This window comes from Nanorana parkeri, unplaced genomic scaffold, assembly GCF_000935625.1.
Source record: "Nanorana parkeri isolate BGI_ZX_2015 unplaced genomic scaffold, ASM93562v1 scaffold147, whole genome shotgun sequence".
NCBI lineage: Eukaryota > Metazoa > Chordata > Amphibia > Anura > Dicroglossidae > Nanorana > Nanorana parkeri.
Window position 1 is genome coordinate 29,444 of NW_017306415.1, and position 1,915 is coordinate 31,358.

The window sequence follows — 1,915 nt, forward strand, 5'->3', positions numbered from 1 at the left end:
ACCTGAAAACCTCCTTCTTTAAAATCATATTTTTTACATTTTAAAAAACAAATTATATAACTGTATAGAGTATTTACAAATAATGTGTCTAAATAAAATCAAACTGTTGAAGGTATAGAGGGCAGGCACCTAAAGGTTTGATACAGCTTTGAATTCATCAGGAACATTTATGAGGCGGGTGCAGGTAAGTGCAAGGTACCTCCAGGTATGCCTGAAGCAGTTTTTTAAAAATTTTTTTATTTAATATGATAAGTCTCTATATGTCATGTACAATTTGTGTGTAATTTCCCTGAAAACAAAAGTGGTTGTCCAACTCTAATATTAGTCTTCTTACCTATGAACAGATCTTATGTAAAAATAGTAAAGTAGTTGCTGCATTCTGTTTTGAAACCGATTGACTTTTTAGTAGTAGAGCTAGCTTTTTTTTTTTCTTCGATTTTTAAAAAAAATGCACATACTGACCAAACCAAAATAACATAATCATCTACATTTCGCCACATTTGATGCATCATTTGCCAGCCCTAAATACTAGACACCTTTCTATTAAGAACTCTCACACGAAATCAAAGTCTTAAAGTATACTTGTATTGATTCCTGCCAAGACAAATGAACATGAGATACCTTCTCCTATGTTGACAGCCCTGTCAACTTTGTGAACACTTGTAAACCTCCTTGACATGACACTGCTCAAGCCTTTTGGGACAATAGGCTCAGACACTGCAAGCACCGCATTGTGAAAAGCAAGGGTGGGAAGATGGAGTGTGGAGTGGGCATGTTCAAACAATACTTGGGGTATTTGGGGTTTCTCTTACAGGGCTAAAACAGGGGAAGTGTTGGCAGCATTGCCATAACTACTGTTTAGTTTTTTTCTTACTTACCTTTGATAAGAGTCACATACAGTATATGATTACATGATATGTACAATCTTAAGTGCTAAATTGTAAAGTCCTATTCATTTGTTTATTACTTTACATAACAAGTTAATGTTATTGAACTTACTTCTAATAGGGTCACTTCTAGCAGAGGGGAATTTTAGGCAGACATTTTCCATTAAAATCCACTTACCTTTCGGATTGCCTCGTCTCAAGAAAATCCTCTGCTTTTTTCTTGGATTCCTATGTGGTCTATAGTCTGTTTCAGGACATACACAATCTCTGCTCCCATAGCCCTTTGAGTTTATACTTCGTGCCCTTTTCTTCAGTGGCATAACATCTGCAGATCCTTTACATTTATGAATCCGAAGTTTACCAGACACATCTTCAATGCACTGCCATTTCTACAAGGTAACACAAAATTTGTAGGATCATTGTTATGTTTTTTAATAGATCAATCCACCTTCACGTTCTGTTACAGTGCTATAGTTTATGTTTTTAGGCCCAAACGCTGGCGTTTCATCTTGAGCACATTTGGTTCACACCAGTGTAGTTTGTCTACACAGTTTGTATGCCCTTTTTAGAGCATAGAAACTACAGTTTAATTGTTGATAATTGATCGTTCATGTGTGTGCTTCATTTGCACACAAAAAGCTACATGCTGCAGTTTTAATGGAGAAGCACGTTTGGAAATGTGTAAAACAGTATTCAACTGTCCACAGATAATAACAAGGAACAGCAATAAAACATTTTTGGAACTCAACTACTAACCTGAGGTATCATTGTACACCAAACAAAACAACAATTTAATGAAGCAAGTCTTAAATGTATTATTTACACACTGAACATACATGGATATGTGCACATTCTGAAAATACATTGTTAACAATAAGCTCTTAGTCTGAGAGATACTTACTTGGCCAAAACATTCAAAAAGTTCCAGCATTGTGATAGCGCACATCTACGTTTTATTCAATGGTTATTAGGAATAAAATAATAAAATGAAACTTACATAAAGTGTCATCCTCTTACCATACATGTTT

General features: G+C 35.0%; 1 protein-coding gene across 2 annotated transcripts in view; it reads right to left on the reverse strand.

Annotated features, from left to right (window-relative positions):
• The window catches only part of SULF1 (sulfatase 1), a 96,920-nt gene that overhangs the window by 23,983 nt on the left and 71,022 nt on the right, over positions 1 to 1,915 (reverse strand). For both annotated transcript variants that reach the window (XM_018554230.1, XM_018554231.1), the window contains exon 11: positions 1,066 to 1,276. In XM_018554230.1, the coding sequence (XP_018409732.1) occupies positions 1,066 to 1,276 (211 nt within the window). The remainder of the gene's footprint in view (positions 1 to 1,065; positions 1,277 to 1,915) is intronic.